The 26,247-nt window shown below is 44.1% G+C and overlaps 1 protein-coding gene across 1 annotated transcript in view; it reads left to right on the top strand.

Annotated features, from left to right (window-relative positions):
* Positions 1-26,247, top strand: part of THEMIS (thymocyte selection associated) — a 121,986-nt gene that overhangs the window by 55,648 nt on the left and 40,091 nt on the right. The window contains exons 4-5 of the mRNA XM_040350392.1: positions 2,522-3,534; positions 18,895-19,024. Of these exons, the coding sequence (XP_040206326.1) occupies positions 2,522-3,534; positions 18,895-19,024 (1,143 nt within the window). The remainder of the gene's footprint in view (positions 1-2,521; positions 3,535-18,894; positions 19,025-26,247) is intronic.

The raw sequence follows: 26,247 nt of genomic DNA, 5'->3' as shown, positions 1-26,247 counted from the left end.
ACTGGAAATAAAATAGTCTGCTTTAGGGCCACAAGTGTAGATTAACCTTTGCTGGTAGAGAGACTGCCAGCCACAGGCACCACAGACCATTCCATGCACACAGACAACAAAGGCTCAGTGTAGGAAAAACCTTTCTATGAATTTTATTTGCAGAAACTAGAACAGGAGAGGACGTCCAGGGTTAAGGATTCTCTAAACATTATCAGTAATCAATAGGCAGACAAACTTCTTACCAAAAATCCTAGAGCAATGGGCACACATATAAGTCAGAAACCTAGGTCTTATGCCGCGTACACACGATCGTTTTTCGGGTTGTAAAAAATGAAGTTTTTTTTAATGTCATTAAAAACAATCGTGTGTGGGTTCCAGAGCATTTTTCACGATGTAAAAAATGGGCATTAAAAATTTAGAACAAAAAAGGCCATGTGTGGGCTTTAACGACGTGAAAAAAATGCGCATGCTCAGAAGCAAGTTATGAGACGGGATCGCTCGTTCTGGTAAAACTAGCGTTCGTAATGGAGTAAGCACATTCATCACGCTGTAACAGACTGAAAAGCGCGAATCGTCTTTTACTAACACAAAATCAGTAAAAGCAGCCCCAAGGGTGGCGCCATCCGAATGGAACTTCCATTTTATAGTGCCGTCCTACGTGTTGTACGTCACCGCGCTTCGCTAGAGCATTTTTTTCACGATCGTGTGTAGGCAACGCCGTTTTAACGATCGTGTTGAAAAAAACATTGTTTTTTTCTAGACCATTAAAAATGTCATTTTTTACAACATGAAAAACGATTGTGTGTACGTGGCATTATTCACAATATCCCAGGAGCTGTCTGCCATCCAGCTTCAGTGAGCGAGACAAAAATATCCTTCTCCAGGCCAGAACCGCTAAAGCAACACCCTTCAGCAGATCACTTTAGCTAAATATTCATAAATCAGTGATCCTCCTACTCTATGTTCTGGAAACTGCCTCCAAAAACAGGACAGACAGGAACAATCTGACCTTATGGAAACTCTGACCAGACCAAGAAAAGAAAGTTATATTTTTTTCCCTGGGAACGGTAAAGCCAAAGACGTTATTCAATTAAAAACTATGTTTAGCCTAACTTTTGGCAGGGTGCTACAAGCACTTTTAGATCTGGCCTATGCTAGATTTGCTTACCTGCCACCTACCTACATCTTTTTTCTGGTGTCTTACACCCCTCGGCCACCTCCACGCCAGACTGCTGCCTTCCTTGCAGCATAAATTGCTGGTAGGGAGTGGGTAAGCAAACCCTGTAAAGTTCCAAGTCTGTCAGTGCAACTGCATTAATAAGCCTGTTCCCAGCACTGCCCTGAACTGGCAGCAGCCTCTGGAGATCCAGGGTTTAAATTGGTTTAAATACCTTCAGACCTGCTCATCATGTATGAATGGGTTTGAAGGTAAAGAAAACCATTCACATGAATGTAAAGTGTGGTGTATGACACTATTCACTTTTTTTCCGTTAAACAAACTTTATTAAAATGTTTTACAGAGACAATTCATTTGTTTCTATTGGCCACAGCATGGTGCAAAGCAGTAGATTGCCTAGCACTATTGCCTATAAAACGTAGTACATGTAGTACTTTTTTCAGTGCACACCACCTGCAACAACAGGGCTGTGGTGTAAACTGGCCAGGTAGGAAACAAGGCTTTTTGCCTTGTCTTGCGATGGGAATGTGCTGGAATAGCTGCCCAATGCAACCCTACTATGATGGGAAACTTATAATAGAGAAGGAAGGAGGCAGATTCATCCACTGATGCAGGATAAAGACCATGCAGCTTTGAATCATATTGCTGGTGAGTGGGAACTCAGGAGGGGAGTATGGAGTGGCACCTGAATCTTCACTAGCAAGAAATCACTATGTTTGGCACTTTGTCTGCATGAATAAAAATGTAATGGCACTTTGATGAACTAGAAATTGCACAATCACTTTATATTTTTATATATGTATATAGAGCACATATGTTTGATATAGAAGCAGCGCTAAGTTCAATTTTGTTTATTATTACATTTTTGTGTTCATGGTGGAGCGAAATGTATTGTTATTTTTCACTATTTCAACTTGTATTTGCTGTGACGATTTGGTATTACATTATAGAATGCTGGTGTATGGATTAAAGCCTTTAAAGCAGAAGTAAAGTCTTCATACATACCTCTCCAATGGTCCTGAGTCCTCTTCTGAGTGCCGGTCTTTGTGTGTCTTAATTGCCTGGCAGGGGATGATGTCACTCCTGCGCATGTGCAGTAGGTTGTCATCCTGCACATAGAGACCATCCCCTATAAGCTGAACTGCACATTTGCAGCAGAGTTTAGGGGTGCTGGAGGAGACGACAAGCAGGCAGGTAGGGGCATTTTATTGCAGAAGAGACACTGCAATAAAAGCCTGCCTGCTCACAGTTATTTACAGTGGGACATTATTTCACCCTTAAGTGGTTATTATTTGAGTATTCCTACTGTTCTTTTCATCATGTATAAACTTTTTTTTTTCTTTATTATTGCAGTTGGTGGTGCTATTAATCTTCTTTCAGATCTTGATGTGGAAGTACTAGATGTTACGGAGCACTTTAATATTAAATTATTTACCGAGATGCTAGCTACTCAGGAGGTCTTTGATAAAACTACCAATGAATTTCCATTTATTGCAGAAATTGTAGAAGGTCCAATCAAACATTGCAAATTGTATTCATTTTTGCAAGGTGGTAAAAAAATCATTGTCCACGGGAAGTATCAAGGAGATCGAGTTATTGCTTCTGAGTTAAGAAGTGACACCCAGAGCAGACATTTTCTTATTCCAGCAAACTACAAAGGGAAATTTAAAAGAAGACCCCGCTTTTTTCAAACTGTCTATGACTTGACGATTGTCGAGAGGGAAACATCTGAACTTCAGGTAGTGGCAACAAAAACGTTTAATTCACTACACAATGAATTCTCCTCAATATGTGTCGGGGACATGTTTCAGGTAAAAAAATCTCAATACTGTGAAATAACGCATGAAGGCAAACACATTTTTGTAGATGCCCTTGAATGTACGAGGATTAAAGACAAAAAACATGAAACTGTTAAACTACCATTGTACGTAGAAGGTGGGTTTATAGAAGTTGTGCAAGATGACAAACAGTACTATTTATCTGAACTTTGTAAGCACTTTACATTTCCTTTGAATGTCAAGGTGTCAGTGAGGGATCTCTTTACAATTGGACAGGACATTTTGGCTAGCACTGCCTTATTAAAATTGGAAGAGCAAATTACAGATTCTTACCTGCTTGTTAGTTTATATGACCATCCTGAAGAAGTTTGGGAACTTCCTGTGTTCCGACTGAACCTTACTTTTCAAGTGCTTGGTAATTTTGAAGGAAAAGTGTTCTCTGTGCCAACAAGAACCAATACTGAAGAAATCAATGAAGAGGAGTATTATATGGCAAGACGTTATGAAAATAACTTTCAAACCCCACCACCACGCCCTCCAAAAACTCCTTTATATGTAAATGAAGCTGAGGGAAACCAGATACATGAGGTACACCACTTTCTTACTTCATATTGTGTGTGTTTTCTGTTACTCATAATGTTCTATTACATCATAAAAATTCTACATAGCTGAAACTGGAATATAAATCAATAATTTCTTTCCTCCTTAATTTTCAATGACTTGCCATTTTATATTGTATAACAAAATTGTAAATAGCTCCAGTCTATTAGTTGTTGGTATTCCTGACAAAGATGTTAGCCTATATGATTTACTTTAAAATATATCTTTCACAATCATCCTAAGGACAGGACTTGTCAAATTCCTCCAAACATTCTACAGAATGAGTATGAGAAATTATCATCAATGTAGGCTAGCACCTCAGTTTTCATGGACTGGTCCTTGGTGTATTATGGGGTGAAATATAAATTTGGTGCTAGTCATTTTAGTTTTTTTACCTTTTATTGCTGAGCTCACAGTAGGAGAGATGGTTTGGGGGTGCAGGATACCCAAAAATAGCTAAAAAATGGAGGACAGATATTCTGAAGTAGATGTGGGCATAGTTTGATGCTGGAAGTTGCGAAGAAGCCAGAAACATAGATGGCCTTAGAAGAGCAGTGACAGTCTTTCCTCAGTTGTACTGAGCAAGTTAGCCTTTTTGTTCTTTTGGAAGCAGTCAAAAATACATTGATCTGTTGGCAAGGAATCCTTTCTACGATGTTCAGATGGTAGTTGATATGCAGCTCCTCTGCCATGCTCTTCAGCAGAAAGATCCTTTATCCAGCCTAGCTTTCTTCAGTAAATTAATCCAGCTTTAGGTCAAGCTGTGGACAGAGCTTAAGGTGCCCTAGCTGGGACTCTGCAGAACTGCATGTGCTAATGCCTGAATCACAGGCAGGAACTGTGGTCATGACATCAACATTAAGGCAGGTCTCCAGACTTAAGATGTGAGCAGCAACTTGCATAATTAACTCCTTGTAATCTGTGTCCATACTTCTTACAATTAACACTAGGCAACATTTCTGTTAGAGAAGCCCACTCCCCAAGTGTGCAGCATTTCTTAAATGATACTGCCTAGCATTTTTCTGTCTCCACCAACTCATCAATCCTTTTACCTCGCTCTGTGGTCCCACTGTTGCTACTGGATACAGGAAATGCATTTTCTCCATAACTTTATGCTTGTTCTCCTTCCCAGGGCCCCTCTACATCTCTCTCTCACCTGTGACTTCAGGCTGGGTCCCTAACTACTTTGTGCCATGGAGTTGGTCCTAGTATGTGGGGAATTAGCAACTAGCAAAGGGGCCAAGTCTACCAACCCTTTACTACCAGAGCAGCTATCACCTTTGCCAAGTCACCTGTTTCCTGGAAAGTGACAAAGATATGGTAGTCATTAGCAAGGATACTCTACTTCCTCTGGAGAGCATTCTGCTCATTAGACCCTGTACTGTATCTTTTTTCAGTTTGCAGTGCGGCCAAAAAACGGTCCTGCATGCGTTTGATCCAAATGAGATGCAACTCTTCAGCCATACAGCTTATATGGCTGAATTTGCATCACACAGACATTGCATGTGATCTGCACAGGAATGCAATGTCTGACATTGCACTAGTGTGAACCGACCCTTAGAGCTTACAATTGTATTCAGCCTTTAGCACGTTCTTCATCCTGAGCCAATGTCCAAGAAGCAAACCTTTAAACAAACATCTTCCCCAGTTGAAAAAAAGCTCTGGAAAAGTGCTCCCAAACATTTATCATTCTTCCAAACCATAGATCTGAATACAGCTCCTCAGAGATTGTCTGAGTCTTAGATTAACATTTATCCTTGTGTATGCTTACTGCAATCTTGTCCCAGAAACAGGCAGAACCAGTCAACGCACCAGGCTTGGGGAAGACCTACAGGGTCCATAAAAGGTAAATAACGGGGTGGTTAAAGCCCAGTCACAACACACATATTTAGACACAACTGCTTAGGATGGGGTTTCTACACTATAACATGTGAATTAAAATGTTGCTTTTATATCCCACCCACAAGGGACCACTGCTGACAGGTAGAGTGCCTACACAAGTTCCCTGAAAATAGTTTTCAGTGCACAATCTTTACAACTAACTGAAATGTAAATTTATAGTAGCACTATGCAAAATGCAATAATAAATGTAATTTTGAAATCCATTAACATCTGTTTGATTTTGTTTTGGGTGCACTGTTAAATGTAGCATAATGTAGACTGACTCTCGCCACTTTCACAGTCCCCTTGTACTGCCTGGTCTGCTTAAGACTCCCTTTTATTGTCTTTTCCTCATAATCATTACTTTCCTGCACCACTACATTGGTGAAACTTTTGGTGAAACTTTAATTGCAATGTGCAACGTATGCCTGCTGAGAAAAACTTGTAGAAGATCCTTCACAGCAAACAGGAAAAATACTAATAACCAGCACAGTGATGCTTCCATATGACCTGACCTGATCTGTAAAAATCACATAATCAATTTTGCCTGACTTCCATGGGCATTTTTCTACAAGCACCTCAAACATGCAGCTTGATTGGAAACCATACTCTTTTATATATATATATATATATATATATATATATATATATATATATATATATATATATATATATATATAAATCTGTGTAATGTCATCCACTGCTATAATTGAGGACAAGCATGCATCTAACTCATGTATGTATAGAGCTTCAAGGCACACATAGAAGGACAGTAGTACCTGTTTTATTATAGTTTCTAGATACTGCGATTGCCAGTCCCACTGGTCCAAGGAGGCATCTTAGACAGAAGTTACCGCCTGTCTAGACAATGGCAGTTCATGAGATATGCTGGTGATAGTGGTAGGTTTCTGGGTTTGTAGGTTATACACTGGCCACATTTCTCCCCTCCTGGGGGGGGGGGGGGGGATTTTAAGTCTTCTCTGAGATGAGTGAGGGTAGTGTGTTTTAAAGAGAGATTGCATTCTGGTAATGTTGGATTAGCCTGCAGGTCTTGGCAGGCCCAAAGGGGTCAATTTACTAAAACTGGAAAGTGCAAAATCTGGTGTAGCTCTGCATAGAAACCAATCAGTGTCCAGGTTTTATTGTCAAAGCTTAATTGAATAAACTGAAGTTAGAAGCTGATTGGCTACCATGCACAGCTGCACCAGATTTTAGTAAATCAACCCCACACTGTCTCATAATAAGCCAATAGACTGAACATTTTCGTTGTGTACTATATTGTGCTCACACAGACCCCTCCGGAGGAAACTCTCTTGCTTCTATTTGATACCACAGTGATGGATGAACACAAAAAGCACTCTGGTGTGTGATCTTCCTTTTTGCAAGCTCTCTGGTTTTAGCTGTGCTTTAATATACATATAGTATGAGCGAAAAACTCAAATTATAACAAGGGCGAAATATATCCTGGTTGTAAGAAGTCATGTTTGTAATGTTAATCTGTAAGGAATCTAATTAGAAGAGATGTAAAACCTCTCCAGGAAGTGGTGAACACTAAATAAGCTAGGTGTCTTTGGATAGCATAAATCATTCATTGTGGTAACTTGCAGTCAGCTTGTGGTTTTCTTTTGCAAGAGGCTTGCAAGCAAATAGCAGGTTTATTGCTATATTTTATATAGTATATATTGTTGACTTTAATGCATTCCTCTGAAATATTGTAGGTTTTATATTTTCCGAATTCATTAGTTAAAAATTATAACACTAGGTTTTCCTTTTTGAGATATTAAATATGCCTTATGAACTATATTACCATATAATCCATTGTTTGCTAAATTGTGCTGTTTATTTGTCCTTGTCAGGAGAGTATAGTAGACCAGTACTGTGTGACTGCACAGAGGAGACCCACAATGTATGCGGTGAAGTTAAAAGGTGTTTATTTACAAATAAATGAAGACAACCAGTGCGTAACAAAATAGCATATACAATCAGGGGAAATACCGTATTCATAAACGAAGCCAGGCCGAGGTCATACACAGGGGAAGTCAGCAGATGGGTGAGGATGGGAACACAGCGGATCAGGGAGCGGATGGATGGACAGGCTGCGGGACAGGAATCCAAGAGGGAACAGGAATCAGGACACAGGGAGGACAAGTCCAGGCAGGGATCAAGGATCAGGTCCAGAAATCAGGGTCAAATACCAGCTCAGGTCCAGGAGGTATGACGATACCAGGGCGAGGAGTGATTACACACGCCGGGTATTTATAGAGGCGTGCTGATTGCATTCAGGTCACACCTGAACGCAGGAAGGGCTGTGTGCTCCACACTGCTAAGAACGCCCCGCTGGTGGACGCCAGTACTGCAGCCCAAGGATAACATAGCAGTAACACCAGCAGGGGGAACCTTCCCTGACAGTACCCCCCCCCCAAAGGAGCGGCCTCCGGACGCTCCAACTAGCTGTTGCTGGGGAAAGTCCGTGGTGTCAAGCTGGGCAGCAGATAAAGTCACATCAGGTTGGGCCGGATGAAAGTCCATGACTTTTAACAGGGCAAAGTGCAGCTCAAGCTGGGCAGCGGGTACAAAAATCTTAGGTTGGGCAAAAAGTACATCAAGCTGGGATGCAGATAGGGGCCAATCAAGCTGGGCAGCAGACTCCGGGTCGTCGAGCTGGGCAGCAGGCTCCGGGTCGTCGAGCTGGGAAGCAGGCTCCGGGTCGTCGAGCTGGGAAGCAGGCTCCGGGTCGTCGAGCTGGGAAGCAGGTATGAATGAGTAGGAATGGTGGCGCTGCCTAAGTATATGCCTGTATCTGTGTGGGCCTATTGTTGGTCCACCCAGAGCAGAGTCAACTGTGGAGTAGCCCAATATTCTCCGTTGGACTAAATGGATAATGCGCTGATAATAGTTCCAAGACTACACAGTAACTAAAGAGCAACCACTCTGAGGCTGTCAGTTACACTTAGAGTGCTCTATGGGTAAGTCCTGACGTTAGACGCCTACAGAGGTGTTGAGGTGGTAAGTTACTAGACAGTAAGATGCCTTAAGTGCCAGGGAACACCTGAGTTTGAACAAGAGGTGCTGTCTCTATGTAATAACAATACCAGGTATGGAGTTCCTAAATGTAAGCGTGTGCTTGCATGGGGAACATAAATATGGGACGGATATCATGTATATATATCGCTGGAAGATGTGTCAGGTTGTAAGTGGATATATGCCAAAAACCAACAATAATATGTACATCACATTAAGTATCAGCAAGATGTGTGAAAATTGTACAAATCCCAGTGTCATCAATCCAACCTGTGATCAGGTCGGGCAATTATACTCAATATTGTCCGTGACCCTAGAATGTAGGGGAAAAAATTGATGGTGTATAGCAGCCTATAGGTGTCACATATATAGTCCATACATGTCCATAAATCATTAAGCATAGAAATACAGAAATCCTGGTAGTGCAATTGGAGTCCGATAGCAGAGTATAGATGTGGTAAAGGGGTGCTCCTACGACACACTGCGCCGTGATCCCGGTGCTCCCCTCAGGATTCCCCACTCACCAGATAGAAGTCCCCTCTTGGGGTGGCGTGCATATAATGTGGGGTCCTGTGTCCGTAACTCCGCTCCTGTCCTTCCTCCAAAAAGAGATGTTAGGCTCCCGATATTCCCAAGGTTCTGCTTCCTTGTTTCCTCAAAACAAAAATCCAAGAGCTCCAATGGTGTGATAAAGTATGAGACCACGTGGTATAACAAAAATAGTGGTATTTATTGGTTGATAAAAATAAATGAATTATGTATTTATAACCTGCTGTAAAGCTGACTGATGCAGCAATGTAGTAGTACCGATACCCACGCTACTCCAATAATGGAGTGTGCGGATGAGGGTAAGAAAATCAAATTTAAAAGTCCATAGTGAATGGCAAATATAAAAACCAAAAAATAAATAAAATCAAAAAACAAGTAGTCAAAAAATCCGTGGTCTACAGCGGGCAGCAGTACAGGCTTCAAGTAAGCGGCGTGTGTCGGTACTAGCCTGTCTGCAAGCCCAACGTGTGCTGCCTGGGTGTTTGGCGTGCGCTCCAACCAAACCACCAGCCGTAACCCGGAAGTTCCGTGACCCGGAAGTGACGTAACGTAACACGTGACGTAGCGTAGCCTGACGTACGTTTCGAAATCTGGTTCGTCTTCTGAGGCTTGTCGTTGTAACGTCAGTTCTTGGTATTTATGGGAGTGGCCGGGCCGCATCATACCACCCACCCACTTTGGGCTTAACCAATGATCATACCCCATTAGCTCACAACAGCCAATAGTCGGGCAGGAATGATCGGGGACAGGTAAACCCTGGGGGTTAATATATATATATCCGCGGCTCGGCATATCCCATTTAAATACTCACAAAAGAAACTGTACAGAGTATGATAAATCTATGCCATATAAATTAACAAGGTGCAACTAGTGACATCTAGTATATGGAGAGAAGTTACTATCGAGATGTTTGTAAGGCTATTGGGACAATTCCAGCCTATGGGGGTGTTGTTGTATGCATACAGCATATACAAAAGACGTCTATAAAAGGGTAAGTGAAGCAATGCCTAAGGGCCAGGATAAATATACTCCAATCCCTAGTCTGGAGATAGATAATATCCATGAATGTGTGACGGAGATCCCGTGCAATAACAATAGTGGAAAGTAGAAATATACTAGGGGCGCATAACAGTGCACTCGTAGTGTAAATTTGCAGTGGATAAGTGAATAAATGGACATATAGAAGCGTCCTATATAATGATATCCTGGACTCGATACATTATATGTCCTAGTGATAATAGTACACGTGATTATGAGTCATAAAGGTAGTGCTAGGTGCAGTAGTGTGCTGTTTCTAAGTCCTCAGCTAAAAGGGGGATTTATCCTATGTTAATAGGACCAACATATCACACATACGGACACGAAGCACATAGTGTTCAAATATTGGGTGTTGGTGACACGCCTAAATAACAGAAGTAGCAAGTGAATAACTCTATGTGAGAGCTAGTGATAATAGGATAAACCCTACTATGTGTAAATGAAAGTGAAGCCTATTAAGGCGTGAACCTAGATATTAGACTGGGGGTCCCAGCAATAATATCTATAAAAGGTCTGCAGATAGTGAATAAAAATCATAATAGGTGGATGATCATTGAACTGAATAAGCAATGTAAAGGATTACTATATACGTAGTAAATGTGAGTGTCCCCACGGACCAGCAAGGAGAAAGGGGGGGGGGGGGGGGGGGGGGAAATTAGGGGTTAGCTAAAAAGCAATTAAGATCTATGTCAACATTGAGGCCATGTGGCACCAATGTCCCCAGTCGATAGATCCAGCTCGTTTCGTTTTGCGAAACGGCTATTTCTTTGTTCCCTCCCCTCCAATTGTCTTTGATACTGTCTATGCCATAGAATATGAGGCCTGATGGGTCCTTCTGATGGAACTCCTCAAAGTGCCGGTACAGGTGGTGTTTAGAGGATCCTTTCCTAATGAGGTTAATGTGCTCTCTTATCCTAATTCGTAATTCCCTGGTGGTTCTGCCTATGTACTGCATATGGCAAGGGCACTCGATAGCATACGTAACATGGGTGGTGTTACATGTGATAAGATTTCGTATCTTGTACACTTTCTGGTCGTTCCTTGATCTAAATTCAATTTTTCTCCGGGGTTGGGGTTTGCTAACTTTACATGCCAGGCACCTCTGACATTTGAAAAACCCTTTAAGATCTGGGCATATTTCAACTTGTTTTGGAGGGTTGATAACATTGTGTACCAAATGGTGTCTCAGGGTAGGGGCCTTCCTGTAGATAAATGAGGGCTTGTTGGGAAGGATTTTGGTTAGTATACAGTCTTCCTTCAGGATAGGCCAGTATTTTTTAAGGATGTTTTCAAACTCCTTGTACTGGGAATTGAAGCCTGTAATGAAAGGGCAGTTGTTCCGGCTTTGGTCTGTTATTGTTTTCTGCTTAAGAAGGTCTTTACGGTCTTTCTGTGAGACTTCAGTTTGCAATTTTTCCAGGCTTTCAGAGTTATACCCCTTCTCTTTAAATCTACCCACAACGTTTTGGGCTTGCCTTGCATAGTCCTCGTTTGAGTCACAGTTCCTTCTGAGCCTAAGCAGTTGTCCTTTAGGAATATTGGCCTTCCATTTTGGATGGTGGCAGCTGTTAATAGGAATGTATCCATTCCTGTCGGTCTCTTTGAAAAATGTTCTGGTATGTAATACTGTGCCACTCTTATAGATTTCTAGGTCTAGGTATTCGATTTTCTCGGTACTAAACTTCCCAGTAAACTTAAGATGAAACCTATTGTTGTTAAGATTGCCTAGAAATTCTTGTAAGGCCTCAACTGTTCCGTCCCAGAGGATGAGGAGGTCATCGATATAACGACGGTACATCATGATTTCTTGATGGTTCCCGTTATAGATGTATTCATCCTCCCATACGTTCATCATGAGGTTCGCAACGCTGGGGGCATATCGTGCCCCCATTGCCACCCCCTTAGTTTGGACGTAATACTCGTTAGCATACCAAAAGTGGTTACACTCCATCGCAAGTTTCAGCCCTTCCAGTATATACTGTATCTGTTCTTGTCTGTATGTGGTCTTTTCATACAGAGCTGTGGCCACCCCCATAATGCCATCTTCCTGCTCAATACTAGTGTACAGGGAGCTAACATCTATGGTGACTAGCACCAGATTGTCCACTCCCTCTACCTCTCTCAGTTCTTGTATCAGTTGGAGGCTATCTCTAAGGTACGATTTTCCTTGTTTGACCAACGGTTGCAGGAAGGTGTCTAGGTACTCTCCTAGTCGTGAAAAGATAGAGTTAATACCACTGATAATCGGCCTCCCAGGTGGTTTTGTCATGTTTTTGTGGACTTTTGGGGTATAATATATAACCGGCGTCTTTGTAGAGTTGGAGATGAGATATTCTGCCTCTTTTCCGCTGAGTATTCCTATATCTTTTCCCTTTCCAACATATTTTTCAAGCTTCCTTTGGTATTTGTGTTTGGGGTTACCATTTAGTTTTAGGTACGTATTGGGTACTGAGAGAAGGTTCTGCATTTCTTCCTCGTAATCACTAAGGCTTAGAATGACTAGGCCCCCCCCCTTGTCCGCCGGGCGGATGACCACTTCGTGCTTGTTCCCGATATCTTTAATTGTTTTCCAAGTGCTTTTGCTCTTCCTGTTAATCTTTCTCTCCAGTTTTCTGAGATCATTTTCCACCATTTTTTTAAAAGCGATCACACATTGATTCCCTGGATTAGTAGGGTTAAAAATGGAATTATTTTTTAGACCCGTATGTTTGTACCGTGAGTCATTTATCACGTTTTCCTCTTTGATGTTGGCAAAGAATTTCTTTAAATTGATTTTCCTTAGAAATTTCTGAAAGTCAATATAGACCTCAAATTGGTCCAGGGGCTTGTCAGGGGCATATTTTAGCCCAAGGTCTAAGATTTTAATTTCCTCTGTGGTAAGGGTAACCCCGCTTAGGTTGAAGATTCCCCTACCTAATGATGTCTTGGCCTTTTGTTTCTTCCCTCCCCTACACCCTCTGGACCGCTTTCTCTTTGTGGATGTCTCTGTGGTAATCCTCCTGGTTGTGTCATCTGTCTGTTGTCCCATGTTGGATCCCGTTGGTCCATTCGTGGTTCTCGATGGTCGTCCTCTCTTTGGGTATTTCCACGGGTAGCCCCTCGGTTGCCATTCCCCCTCCACCCTGGATTGTTGTTCATTGGTCTTCCCTGTCCTCGGCCTGGAGGTCTGTTTCGGGGTCCTCCCCTGCGAAAATCCCTGCTTTCTCTCCCTCTCGTGTAAGGTGAGGCTCCCCTACTTCTCTGCTGTTGCCCACTGTGACGGGTCCCTGTTGGAGGATATCTGGATGTATCCTCGTACTCATCAGGGTACTCGTCAGAGAGTGATGGGTGTCTGTAATGTGTACTTGGTGTCCGTCTTCTATTGACCGGGCTTCTATTATCCTGGTATCTCACTTTTCTGCGTGGTCTTTGTTGATGCCATCCCTGGTTTGCCGTCACCCGGTTTCTATCTCTCGGTGTGTTTATCGGCAGTAAGGGGTTGGCGCCAGGAGTGGGTGAGTCCTCTGGATTAAGGGAGGTTGAATCCATATCAATAGCTTCCATCAGGGTTTCATCCAGGTCTTCATTGGGATCTTCCATGGATGCCTGCCATTTATATACCCTGAGATCCTTGTAGTCAATCACGTCCCTTTTATATTTTTTCTGTTTCTTTGCCTGTATATCTCCATCATATTTCTTAATAATATCTTGGAGTTCTGCCATCTTATCTTTGTAATCCTGTTGAGTTGCATACGGTGTCAATAAGTTCTTAATTTCAACAATGCTAGATTCAATGATTTTAAGTTTGAACCGTCTTCTACTAATGATCTTGTGTAGTAATTCATTTTCACATTTGTTGAAAAAAGAATACCATTCTTCCATAAGCTCTGCATCCTCGATGTTATCGTTTGGGTGTATGTCCCACCTTAATCGTCTCGGGGTGATTTTTTCTTTAATATACATCTCCAATGGGGCAATGTCCCACCACACTCGGAGTTGTTTTTCCATCGTGTGCCTAAGGGATTTCATCAACCCCTGCATATCCTGTCTATTGGTGATGTCTTCCTGGCTAAAAATCCCCCCTACATCTATCTTTCTGTTGCTCATATAACCAAAGACATCCATAGCTGCACGGAGGAGTTCTCACCCTAGGGTGAGTAAATAAAAGATATAAAGAAACCTGCGCTAGGATATCAAAGGTCTGAGGCTGCTGCCTTCCTAAAATGACTATCCCCTCGGGGACAGGATAAATAGGTATGAATGAGTAGGAATGGTGGCGCTGCCTAAGTATATGCCTGTATCTGTGTGGGCCTATTGTTGGTCCACCCAGAGCAGAGTCAACTGTGGAGTAGCCCAATATTCTCCGTTGGACTAAATGGATAATGCGCTGATAATAGTTCCAAGAGCTGGGAAGCAGGCTCCGGGTCGTCGAGCTGGGAAGCAGGCTCCGGGTCGTCGAGCTGGGAAGCAGGCTCCGGGTCGTCGAGCTGGGAAGCAGGCTCCGGGTCGTCGAGCTGGGCAGCAAACTCCGGGTCGTCGAGCTGGGCAGCAGCAAACTCCGGGTCGTCGAGCTGGGCAGCAGCAAACTCCGGGTCGTCGAGCTGGGCAGCAGCAAACTCCGGGTCGTCGAGCTGGGCAGCAAACTCCGGGTCGTCGAGCTGGGCAGCAAACTCCGGGTCGTCGAGCTGGGCAGCAAACTCCGGGTCGTCGAGTTGGGCAGCAAACTCCGGGTCGTCGGGCTGGGCAGCGGGCAGGGACACCTCAGACTGGGCAGCGGACAGGAACTTCACAGGCAGGGCGGATGGCACTGAAACAGGCAGGGCAGATGGCACTGAAACAGCAACTTCAGGCTGGCAAACTGGCACAGCAACTTTAGGCTGGCAAACTGGCACAGCAACTTCAGGCTGGCAAACTGGCACAGCAACTTCAGGCTGGCAAACTGGCACAGCAACTTCAGGCTGGCAAACTGGCACAGCAACTTCAGGCTGGCAAACTGGCACAGCAACTTCAGGCTGGCAAACTGGCACAGCAACTTCAGGCTGGCAAACTGGCACAGGCTGGCAAACTGGCACAGGAATGTCAGGCTGGAAAATTGGCACAGAAACATCAGGCTGGCATACAGGATCAGGCTGGCAAACTGGCACAGAAACTTCAGGCTGGCAAACTGGCACAGGAACTTCAGGCTGGCAAACTGGCACAGGAACTTCAGGCTGGCAAACTGGCACAGGAACTTCAGGCTGGCAAACTGGCACAGGAACTTCAGGCTGGCATACAGGATCAGGCTGGCAAACTGGCCGCATAGCAGGTAGAGGTTTGGCAGAATCAGGTTCAGCTGGCATGCAAGCAGACTGGAGCAGGTTGGTTGGTGTGGAGACAGGTTGGGTTACTGGCAGGATCATCTTGGTTGGGAAAAACTTTCGTTTTTTCTTGGGCTTAGCCACAGAAGCTCTGTAGGTAAGGGGTGCAGCAGACTGGAAAGGAGGATTGGGATATGGCAGAGTAGAGGGAACAGTAGCTGGAGGAAGTTTTTGTGGGTTAGTAGGCGGCTGAGAAGAGACAGGTGGGTTGTATACAGGATAGGTACAGGGAGCAGAGACTGGATATTGGTATCTGGTGGGAAGCAGTGTATACTGAGCTTCAACTGGGGTTGCCATTGGTGATGGACAGATGGATCTTTGGGAAGGTGAGTGGTTAATGGCAGGGCTGGAAACAGGTGGATTTGCTGGAATCAGGAGATCTGACCAGGCCTGCAGCACAGGCTGAACAAAAGCAGATTCACACACACCTTGTCTAATCAGAGACTGCACTGAACTAATGCACTCAGACAACTTCTGCTGGGAACAAGAGGAATAATGTTCATCAAAAGAAACTGGATCATCCTCTAATAACCATATCAAGGATTCAACTTGGTCACGACTGAAGGGAGGAGAGAAATCATCACTACCATCTGGAATGAACGACAGGGCCGGTTTAACACATAACTGGATTAATGCCTGAACATCATCATAAGACATATAACCCTGATCCACCATGGAATGGGCTGATCGGATGGTTTCCATCAGCCGGTCACTTGTCCATCCCTCAAAAACCTGGCGACAATACTCCTCATCCTCCTCTGCCAGCAGAGAAAAGTAAGTGATTTCATTGAAATCCATCTTCAAAAAACGCACCGCAACAGGATGGTTCCTCAATGCAGGCACGTCTGGTCAGGGATGGCCCTGGTATACTGTCAGGAGAGTATAGTAGACCAGTACTGTGTGACTGCACAGAGGAGACCCACAATGTATGCGGTGAAGTTAAAAGGTGTTTATTTACAAATAAATGAAGACAACCAGTGCGTAACAAAATAGCATATACAATCAGGGGAAATACCGTATTCATAAACGAAGCCAGGCCGAGGTCATACACAGGGGAAGTCAGCAGATGGGTGAGGATGGGAACACAGCGGATCAGGGAGCGGATGGATGGACAGGCTGCGGGGCAGGAATCCAAGAGGGAACAGGAATCAGGACACAGGGAGGACAAGTCCAGGCAGGGATCAAGGATCAGGTCCAGAAATCAGGGTCAAATACCAGCTCAGGTCCAGGAGGTATGACGATACCAGGGCGAGGAGTGATTACACACGCCGGGTATTTATAGAGGCGTGCTGATTGCATTCAGGTCACACCTGAACGCAGGAAGGGCTGTGTGCTCCACACTGCTAAGAACGCCCCGCTGGTGGACGCCAGTACTGCAGCCCAAGGATAACATAGCAGTAACACCAGCAGGGGGAACCTTCCCTGACAGTCCTATTGTTCCTGTTATACTTTTAATCTGTACAGTAAGATCTTATAAACCGTATTCACATGTCACTGAAGAACACAAACTATTGACAGGGATAGAACCACTGTTAAAGTGGCTGTAAAAGTAAGACTGGAAGGATTTACCCACTTCCTGACCAGGCCATTTTGTGCGATACGGCACTGTGTCGCAATTGACTATTGCACGGTCATGCAACGTTGTACACAAACAAAATGTATGTCCTTTCCCCCCCACAAATAGAGCTTTCTTTAGGTTGTATTTGATCACCTCTGTGGTTTTTATTTTTTACGTTATAAACAAAAAAAGACCAACAATTTTGAAAAAAACACAATATTTTTTACTTTTTGCCATAATAAAGATCCCCCCAAAAAATAAAATAATAATCATTTTTTCATCAGTTTAGGCCAATATGTATTCTTCTACATGTTTTTGGTAAAAAAAATCGCAATAGGCATACATTAATTGGTTTGCGCAAAAGTTATAGTGTCTACAAAATAGGGGATAGATTTATGGTATTTTTATTATTGTTTTTTACTAGGTGATAATCAAGGGGTTAAGTGTTCCCTAGGGAGGTGTTTCTAACTGTAGAGGAGGAGAGAGAAAGCTGTTCCTGATCACTAGGAGCAGCAGATCTCTCTCCACTCCCATGTCAGAACGGGGATCTGTCTGTTTACATTGACAGATCCCCGATATGGCTCTCTGAAGAGAGATCGCGAGTGGCCAGCGGACATTGCGTCACTCCCTATAGCTTTTTAAAGTGGCCGACGTGCAATTACGGCAATTCACGCAGCCGGGCCAACCTGCCACAGTACAACTGCGGCAGCTGGTCGACAAGTAGTTAATGCATTGTATGCCAGTCTCCTTTCATACTTACTGGAGTCCAATCCTGATTCAGTGCTGTGCTTAAGACCAAAAACTTTCTCCTCACAGTGCAGATTGATAGCAGCAAGAGCCATTGGCTCCTGGTACTGTCAATCAAGTTATGTGATGAGGGAGTGGGGGATGGGACAGAGCCACACTGTCTGTGTCAATGGAACCCAGAAGAGGAGGATTGGAGCTGTTCTGTGCAAAACCACTGCACAGAGCAGGTAACTATAACATGTTTGTAATTTAAAAAAAATAGGGTTTACAATCACTTTAGGCTGCCTATACACTAATAGATTTTAAGCCTAATGAAAACATTTTACAGATTCCTACACCCACGTTATACAGGGTGGATGGGAAAATGTCCTGCTGAGGTTTTTTATTTTGAATATAGTAGGCACTGCCAAACAGTGACTTGAGCTGATTGGCTGCAGACGCTGTTCAGATGAGAATCCAACCTCTGCTTAATTTTGGCTGCTATATCAGAAATTCCATTCCAAATTTAGTGACTCCCACTTCTGCATTTTACAGTGTATGCAAACACTGATTTGGGCAAGTAGGAGTATTACAAAGCCAATAGCATTTTAAAGGGTGTTTTCAAGAAAATAATAATTGGACTTCATCGCATTCAACACTGGAAAGAATAATTAAAAAAAAAAATGCTCAAGATCGGTTAATGTTTTCAGGAGGGCTGTGGAAATTAGTAACACCACTACAAATTACTTAAAACACGTCCTCCTGTTAACTTTGTTGTACCCTTAACTAATTTTTAAAGAATTGTGAAGGCCTTAAGTAAAGTATAGCTAATATCAGAAACCATATTTGAGTTTCTGCCTTTGTCTGAACAGTTACAATTTTAGAATTGTGCAATAGTAAATTATATTATTTGTGTGTTAAAATTGTATTATTGTGCATTTTTTTTAATCGTGCTGTAATTGTATGGGAGTAGCTTTCATGAAGGATGAAAGGTCATTGGCAAAAGTCAAATAATATCTCAAGGCTCAACAATCAACTTTTTGTAGGCACCAAGGTTATGTTTTTTTTTTCTCATGATAATAAGTATTCCATTCATCTTAGAGCTGCTACAAACAGCTTTTTTTCGTTTGCAAATGGAAAATTTCTGTAAATAAATTTTGTTCCACGCATTTTATAGAATATTACTCTGCACCGTTGTTACAAATAGCATGGGTTATAGCTTTCATATTTGCTCTTTAGGTCCTTCTGAAAGATGAAGATTCTAAAGAGGTAGCACACTTACAAGACAACAGCCATGGGGAGAGTTTGCCACCAAGGGGCCATAAAGACACAGACACAAAGAACACAGCCAAGCAAAATAAAGAAAGAGGTGAGCTTTTTTTCAACAGTTATGTCCATATTTACATATTTCCTAATTCTGCATTTTCTCTCTATTTTTACTAAAAAGAGGTAACAGTAAAACATCCTTAATCACTGAAAATTATAAATAGTGAGATACAAGTTGTCAAGGTTGACATCTGATCCTCACACCAAGCTGTTTTAAGAAGATTCAGTACAAAGAGTTAAATTGATATTTTACAGATTCAAGTCCCTCCATGCTACTTCATATAGACCGGTGTACTGCCTCTTATTAAAACACTTAAGCTCTCATACCTCTTTGTTGAAACAACTTAGTGGACTTTGTTTTCCTCCACAATATTTGTGTACACTCTATCAATGCCTCTAGGTCATCATGGACAATCTGTGACACTAGGATGCAGTGGGAATCTGATGTGCACCGACCTGTAATAACGTAGAAATACAAAGGAGAGAGAGGTGGTCTACGTGTGTACAGCATGCACCTATTGGGGGAAGAAGTGAAAAGTCTCTTTAGGGTCTTCGCTAAAAATGTGGCTAATTTTACCTGTGGATGGTCCGGTGGCCTCTCTACCGGAGGCGGCGGGGTCATTGAGGGTGGTGGAATCTTTTAAGTACTTGGGGGTTCAGGTGTCAGCTAACCCACAGAAATATTTGGAGGAGAATTTGTTGCCCCTTTTTCAACGCCTGCAAATGACCTGTAATACCTGGTGTAAACTCCCGCTATCAGTAATAGGTAGAATAAATTTAATAAAAATGGTGTGGGGCCCCCAACTTCTATATATTATGCATAATTCCCCTCAGTGGATACCTCGTCGTTGGTTCACCCGGATAGATTCCTTGTTTAGATCACTGATTTGGGGGAAAAAAAAGTGGCCCGTATTAGATTGTCCACGTTACAATATGATAAAGATCAGGGAGGAGCGGCTGTCCCTAATCCTAAGTTCTACTTTTTAGCCTCTCAAATGCAGCATCTGTGTGGCATGGGGCGGGCCAATGATAATGACTCAATTGATACTCTATTGCGAACGGGTTCAGGGAGTGCATCGGTCTTGGCAAATTTGGAGGCGGGTTTTCCGCATCTGCCTCAGGCGGCACCCACCGTGGTCCTCCTTAGGAAGCTGTGGTCTATGGTTAGATCCACCTTGGGTGTCTCGGGATTTCTTGCAGACACTCCTTTGTGGGACAACCTAAACCTGATGGAGGTCTTCAGGCTTGAAGGTTTTCAGGATTGGAAACTAACAGGAATTAAGAACATTGCCCAGATATATAGTAACAATGTGCTTAAATCATTTCAGGATTTACAAAATGAATTTGGTCTACCTAGACAACAATTCTATAGGTATCTACAACTCAGGCACGCCCTTCGGGCCCAGGGGCGGGTGTCAGTTCTCCAATTATCTAGTCACAGGCTATTAACTGAGGTATTCTCTGGCACGGAAAGAAAGGGTATGATATCCCATGTATACTCCTCCCTATTGTCGTCTGTGCAAAACTCAGCAACTCTGCCATGCAGAAGAGGGTGGACAGAGGATCTGGGGGACATTGATGGCGAGACCTGGGAAACTTGTTTACAGGCTGGCCCTCTCACCTCTGTCTCGCAGTCTCACAGGTTGTCTCACCTGTTCCTGCTACACAGGGTTTACCGTACACCTATTCAACTGTTTCGATGGGGAAGAAGGGACTCTTCCCTGTGTCCCAAGCTATGCGAGGGGGAGGGGTCGCTTATTCACCTGATGTGGCGATGCCCCAAGCTACATCGGTTCTGGAGGAGTGTCACAGAGGTTATCTCCTCGGTGTACCAAGTCAGGGTCCCACTGGACCCCATAGTATGTATACTAGGTGCTGTGGACGAAGAGGTATACCCTCCACCTATTAATATAGCAGTGATCAGGCTCCTATACCTAGCAAGGAAACAGATAGCTAGATTCTGGCTGTCCCCGCATGTCCCGACTAAGAAACAATGGATTGATCAGGTAAATCTTATTATTGTGAGGGAACATTATACATATCAGCATAGAAATGCCCCTAAGAAATTTAACTCCATCTGGCAGCCCTGGCTGGAAACGCCTGGACTGGCACCTCCGAGATTGGTTATGACCCGGCTGTTGCAGATGTAGTCGATTCTATCTTCCTGACGCACAAAACATAAAATGATAAAATATGTCTGACTAAGTCAAAGAATGTATAAAACCTAGACCATGATTGAGGCACGCGCCTGTGGGGATTACATAATGTGGTCAGGAGAATCTACTTAAGGTTGGACAAGGACTCTGAATGCTTAAGCAGACTGTGGAATGCAGACTTTCAGTTTTGGCCCGTTGGCCGAGTGTGTGTTAGTGTTGGGGGGAGAGACGGTTTCTCACCTGCCCGGCATAGTTCAAACTCCTTTAATGGCGGAATTTGGTTTAGGTAACCTCCTGGTGCCTCTGTTATAGCATACGTACAGTGTAAGTCTTTTTGTAATAATTTTATTTTGTAACGTTTTTCGTATGCTGACATATATTTCTGTACCGTACTTATATTTTTGGCACAATAAACCATTTTACTGATTAAAAAAAAAAAAATGTGGCTAACTTATTCATTCAGTCAGTCAACACTTCTTAAGGGGGAATGAACTGTCAGGATCTGGATTACCTGCTGGTGGCACTGTGGTTCCCTGGGAGAAGGGTTGTAATTCAAGTGTCCACCAGCGGGTGTTTCCCAGCAGACCCCAGTAATCAATTTCTACCTCATCCTGGCTGCTAGGAGAGTATTTAGGTCCTCTCTTGCTACGTGCCTCTAACTCCAGTATTTTGTTCCCTGCTTTTTGTTGTTCCCTATTTTGTATATATTGTATATAGGTAATTATTAGTTAGGCTTCTGTTTGTTAGTTATTAGTCAGGTATTCTGTCGCTGGGTTTTTTGGTGTACTGACATTTTCACGTTTGCTGTGTGATGATGTTTGGAAAGACTTTGTTTCATTGTAAATAAATCTCACCTAAGGCATACACAGTGTGGTCCCAGTTTTCTGAGTGTAGCCAAGCAGATCTGGCAATCTCTGTTTTTGATTCCTGATATAACACTGGAGCCCACTAATGACCCAGATCAGCTGCACTTGTGAACTTGGAGATATTTAATTTAGTATTTGCTGTATTTATGTTGAGCTGCATCCAGAGAAGGTTATTATCGTGTGAAATTGACATTAGAAGATAAAGATCTTTGTCACTTGATTTGGCAGGATTGCACTAGTTAAAGATTGCTAGAGTACATTAAGGGTAGTGCATACCTTGGTTGATCAGGGCAGATTTTTATTTAGGGAAAAGGCCTGTTCACAAAGGCTCCTGTTAGAATGTGCTTTCCCCAGTCAAACAAAGAAACTATAACTTTGTTCAGCCACTGTTCCAAGCCTTGTCAGAGATTGTATCCACAGTTTTAAGTTAATCAACCAATTCAGATGTGCCTGTAAACATCAATAATCTCTTTGTTTCCCTTAGAAACCACAACTGCTACCTGCTAAGTGTTCATTACTTCCTGTATACCAATACTCTTCTTGTATTAACCACATTTCCCCTGCATTTACCCATTGAGGGGTTTCCCTACAGTTCCATTATCCGTGGCAACTAGGGATGAGCTTCGTGTTCGAGTCAAACTCATGTTCGACTTGAACATCGTGGGCCAGATTAACAGTCAGCGGCATAAATGTAGGCGGGCATAGCGTATCGTAGTTATGCTACACCGCCGCAACTTAGAGAGGAAAGTGCTGTATTCACAAAGCACTTGCGTCTAAAGTTACGGCGGCGTAGCATAAATGTGCCGGCGTAAGCGCGCCTAAATCAAATGAGGAACAGGGGGCGTGTTTTATGTAAACTAATCATGACCCCACGTAAATGACGCTTTTCTCGAACGGCGCATGCGCACGCATGCTCAGTATCACGTCGAATTTTCAAATTAAATTACGCCTGCTCAATACCTAGTCGACGTGAACGTAACTTACGTCCAGCCCCATTCACAGACGACTTACGCAAACGACGTAAAACACAACGCTGTTCTGACGTTTCCGACATCCATACCTAACATGACTTACCCCTGCTTTATGAGGGGTAACTTTACGCTGGCGTATGTCTTACGTAAACGACGTATCTTGCTATGCCGGGCACACGTACGTTTGTGAATCGGCGTATCTAGCTCATTAGCATATTTGACGCGGAAATCTACGGAAGCGCCACCTAGCAGCCAGCGTAAATATGCACCTTAATGTTACGTGAATACAATTGCTGGTGCTCTCATACTAATACCACAGGCAGGGATCTGCAAGTATTTTCACTTGGTGTACTGTGTCCTCTGCACAGTGTGCACCTAAAGCTACGTGGATACAATTGCTGGTGTCCTCATATTAATACCACAGGCAGGGATCTGCAAGTATTTTCACTTGGTGTACTGTGTTCTCTGCACAGTGTGCACCTAATGTTACGTGAATACAATTGCTGGTGTTCTCATACTAATACCACAGGCAGGGATCTGCAAGTATTTTCACTTGGTGTACTGTGTCCTCTGCACAGTGTGCGCCTAAAGCTACGTGAATACAATTGCTGGTGTTCTCATATTAATACCACAGGCAGGGATCTGCAAGCATTTTCACTTGGTGTACTGTGTTCTCTGCACAGTGTGCACTTAAAGCTACGTGAATACAATTGCTGGTGTTCTCATACTAATACCACAGGCAGGGATCTGCAAGTATTGTCAGTATTTGTGCAGCTACATCTCCCTGCAGGCCATTAGTATGTCTGGAAGGACAAGGAGAGGCAGAGAGCCACAAGCCGATAAAAGAGGGCAAGCAGGCTCTGCATCTAGAGGCAACAGTGCTGGTCGTGGACACGGTGCATCCTCATCAGCACGTGGCCGTGGTGCTCATCCTTTTTTTCGGCAGCTGGCCGCGTTGAGCCGCAACATGCCGAACACTTGGTAGAGTGGATGACCAAGCCGTCCTCATTCTCCTCATCCTTTTTCACCCAGGCTCAGGGTACTTTGTCTGGTAAAGCAGCTGCCAACTCGGCATCTTCCCTCTGCTCAATGGCATCAGTCACTCCATCCCTAGCCCCACCATGTCCTCCTGAGGAGTCCCCCGAACTGTTTGACCACAGTGTTGGGTACATGCTGCAGGAGGATGCGCAGGCTCCGATGATGGTATCCAGCTAGAGCAAGGCAGTAACGTGAGCCCAGAGAGAGGGGGTACCCAAGAAGGACAGCAATCTGGCAGTCATGTTCCCCCAGCTGCAGCATACTGCCAGGTTTGCTACAGTGATGATGAGGTCACTGACTCCATGTGGGTGCCTGATAGGAGAGAGGAGGAGGAGGCAAATCTCCAACGAGGCAGGATGCCCTGCAGGGGCCAGCTTAAGGGCAGCACACCGACTGCACCACACCGCAGAGCTCCGCATGTGCAGGGCGCTGCTGTTTCTCCGCGTTATTCCAAAAGTTCTTTGGTGTGGGCCTTTTTGGAGACGAGTGCATCAGATCGCACCGCTGCTATTTGCAACATATGTCGCAAGCATATCTCACGTGGCCAAAACATCACCCGCTTGGGCACCACATGCTTGACCAGACATATGTCAACCTGCCATGCAGTTCATTGGCAAGCATACCTCAAAGACCCACACCAAAGAACAAAGCGGACCTCTCCTTGCTCCTTATCAGCTGGGATCTCCAACCCCACTATACCTTCAGTCCTCTCTGAAGCCTGCACTGATAGGACTGAAGGTGTAGAATTAGGTGGGTCACAGCCAACTACTTGCGGGCAATCTACTATCTGTACACCGACGTCAGATTGTACCAGGAAAATTTCCCTGTCCCAGCTGCTGCAGCGCCAAAAGAAGTTCGCTCCCAGCCATCCACATGCCCAGCGGTTGAATGCTAGCTTAGCTAAATTGCTAGTACTTCAACTGATGCCTTTTCAGTTGGTAGACTATGCCCCCTTCCGTGAGTTTGTGGAATGTGCGGTACCTCAGTGGCAGATTCCCAACGCCACTTTTTCTCACGGAAGCCGATTCCGGCTCTCTACAGACATGTGGAAGGCAATGTCCATGCCTCGCTGGACAGGGCGGTCAGTGATGATGTGCATATTACCGCTGACTCATGGTCCAGCAGGCATGGACATGGACGTTACCTATTTTTCACGGTGCATGGGTGACTCTGGTCACTCTGCTGGCAGCTGGGAAGAATGTAGGACAGGGTTCAGTATTGTTGGAGCTTGTTCCGCCATCATACTTCCAAAATGCTACTACTAGTGATTGTGACACACCTCTCTCCTCCACCCCCTCCTCCTCTTCCTCCGTGGCCTCTTCCTGTGCTGATTTGGCCTTGGAACCAGTGGTGCTCCATAGGCTTTCAAGGAGGTACGCAAGCAAAAAGATGCCATGCGGTGCTTGAGCTGATGGGCTTGGGGGACAGGAGCCACACTGGGGCAGAGATTCTGTGGTTGACGCTACGCCAGCTTCAGCCAGGAATGGTTGTATGCAACAATGGCACCAACCTCCTCTCCACCCTCCAATAGGGACACTTGACCCATGTGCCCTGTTTTGCTCATGTCCTAAATTTGGGGGTGCAGCGGTTCTTGAGCAGGTACCCAGGCTTACAGAATCTCCTGAGGCAGGCCAGGAAAGTCTGTGGTCATTTCCAGCTGGAAACCCTTCTTGATCCATCCACGTTACAAGGGTAAGGTTGCAGAACTTATCCAGCCTTCGCAGAGGGAGCAGAGGATGAAACATCTTCGGGAGGCCTTGCAGAAAGGTTTGTGCAATGCGTTTCCAGAGCCTGGGAGGTTACAATTTCCTGGTGCTGGACAAGTGTTGCTGAGGTTTCGTTCTGTCACAGAAAGAGTGGTGGAAAAGGTGGCCAGCTGACCGATGCCTTCAGACAATTCTTCAGTCCTCAGCGCCAAGGTCTGATCGGTTCCAGCAACCATCGTCAGCATCTGAATTACATGGTGCAGGAATATCTAGGGGCAAGATCAGACTTGGAGACCTTTCCAACAGAACATCCAACAGAACGTCTTGAGGATGGACCACTGTCCAGAGCTTGCTCAATATGCAATTGAGCTACTGGCCTGTCCTGCATCCAGTGTTCTTTCTGAATGCACATTCAGTGGTGCTGGAGGCTTTGTAACCTATCACAGAGTGCGCCTGTCCACAGACTCTGTTGATCGGCTCACATTCATAAAAATGAATCGGTCTTGGATCACCAGCTACCAAACACCTG

The sequence above is a fragment of the Rana temporaria genome, chromosome 4, assembly GCF_905171775.1.
Source record: "Rana temporaria chromosome 4, aRanTem1.1, whole genome shotgun sequence".
NCBI lineage: Eukaryota > Metazoa > Chordata > Amphibia > Anura > Ranidae > Rana > Rana temporaria.
Note: the sequence above shows the minus strand (reverse complement) of the source record. Positions and strands in the feature narration are given on the sequence as shown.